The sequence below is a fragment of the Emiliania huxleyi genome (assembly GCF_000372725.1).
Source record: "Emiliania huxleyi CCMP1516 unplaced genomic scaffold EMIHUscaffold_4109, whole genome shotgun sequence".
Classification (NCBI taxonomy): domain Eukaryota; phylum Haptophyta; order Isochrysidales; family Noelaerhabdaceae; genus Emiliania; species Emiliania huxleyi.
In genome coordinates, this window is record NW_005198895.1 from 1 (window position 1) to 1791 (window position 1791).

The following is a 1791-nucleotide window of genomic DNA, read 5'->3' on the forward strand; positions in this document are numbered from 1 at the left end:
ACGACGCGCGGCAGCGCTTCTGCATGTACTGCTCGTTCTTGAAGCACTCACCGCTCTTCGCCCACGTCTCGCAGTTCGAGTCCTCGTCCACGCACCCGGGATCACCGCCCCTGACCGCGCCTCGCCGCGCCGCCTCAGGCACCTCGATGCCGTCGCGGTCGAGCGCCGCAATCACCGCCTCGTGCGCAGACTTTCCGCGTGCGCCCGCGGAGCCGTCGCCCTGGCCGGCGACCGCGCCCTCTCTCCGCTCCGGCGGAGGCTGCAGCGGGTTTGAGAGCCAGCCCGGCAGAATCGTTGCCGCGAGCGCGCTCGAGACTGCCGCCGCGACCGCGATGGTGGTAAAGTGCTTGTCGGCCTTGCGCTTCGCCGACGGCGGCTTGTGCTGCTGCGCCTTGCTGCCGCCCTTGGATTTGCCCATGCGGAGCACACTCCGCTCGACTTCCCTACAGCGGCAAACTACCTGTAGCCTGCGTAATTTTTTTCTTTCTCTTGTCCCCTTTTTTCGTGTCGAAACGGGTAGTTTCTACGGAAGTGGGCGCAATAAGTCGCTTCATGTCCGTGTGTGTGCTCCCGAGGAGTGTGGACAGGCGTTGCAGGACGCGCCGCGCCGCCGCGGGGCTCACGTGCGGACCGCCGTGAAGCGGGTTGTTTGACTAATGTCGCACATGTTGGGAGACTGATGGGTCAAAAGCATAGATCGTCAATCGACGCGTCGCGCCTTTGCCGATCCGCATAGTGAGGTTCTTGGGTGGCGCGCCCCAGCGGTCTCGGGCACCGCACCCGTGCTGCCACAAAGCACAATGTGCTGCCACAAAGCACCACTAGCGATCACGCGCGGAGGGCGTAGTGAAGTGCTGGGGCGCTCACTGTGTGTTATTCGGGTGGGGATCCATCAGTGGTAAGCGGCTTTAGTCACAGATCCAAGCTCAGACGTCACACCAACACCACAAACACGCTCACTTCGCCGCTGCTGTAGATGGGCCTCCGGGGGCCCATGCTACGTCGAAGCACAGACCCGATCTCGGCACTCACGGGCTGCCACGCGCCCGCGCGCGGCGCGGGCCGCATCGCCCATGCCCCCGGGTCACCAACCCCGCCTCTCGGCCCTCTCGGCCCTCAGGAGCGTGCGGGAGACCGGCGAGGGGCGCGCCGCGCGCCGCCTGCAGAGCCGCCAGAGGCATTGTGTCGCCTCCGCTGGCGGGGTTCCCGCGCGCCGCGCCCGCCCGCGCCCGCGCCCGCCCACGCCGCGCCCGCGGGCTCCGGATGCGCCGCGCTCCTTCTCCTTCTTCTCGATGGCAGTCCGCGCGTGCTTTTGTCGACGGGTCGGCGGCGTGGTCGAGGGGAAGGTCGCCGGCGGCCGCAACTCTGCCGCCGTCGCTCCGCCGGCTCTGACCGAGTATCGGGCGTTGAGGGCGGCGGCGCAAAGCGGGTCTGGCGCATCCATCGCCACGAGCCTCGCGGCCGCGGTCGTGGCACACCTGGTGGCGGCTCTCGAGGCCGTCTCTACGGCGCTCGACACCGTGTGAGGTCGCCGGCGGCCGCACCTCTGCCGCCATCGCTCCGCAGGCTCTAACCGAGTATCGGGCGTTGAGGGCGGCGGCGCAAAGCGGGTCTGGTGCGCCACGGCCACCACCCTTGCCACCGCCCTTGCCGCCGCCCTTGCCACCCTTTGCCGCCTTGCCTCCGCCGCGGGCGGCGGTGGGAGCGGCCTGCTGGGCTAGCATGTTGTCCGTGGCTGTGGACGGGCACGTGGAACGTCAATTCATGTTCGAACGGCCTCCGGGATCAAAC

At 68.4% G+C, this 1791-nt stretch overlaps 1 protein-coding gene across 1 annotated transcript; it reads right to left on the reverse strand.

Annotated features, from left to right (window-relative positions):
* Window positions 1–29: 29 nt before the first annotated feature.
* On the reverse strand, window positions 30–418 carry EMIHUDRAFT_255938 (hypothetical protein; the record flags this gene model as incomplete). The annotated part of the gene is made up of 1 exon (XM_005769676.1): window positions 30–418. A coding segment is annotated over one exon (389 nt), but the record flags the coding sequence as incomplete, so codon positions are not given.
* Between the last annotated feature and the right edge of the window lie 1373 nt (window positions 419–1791).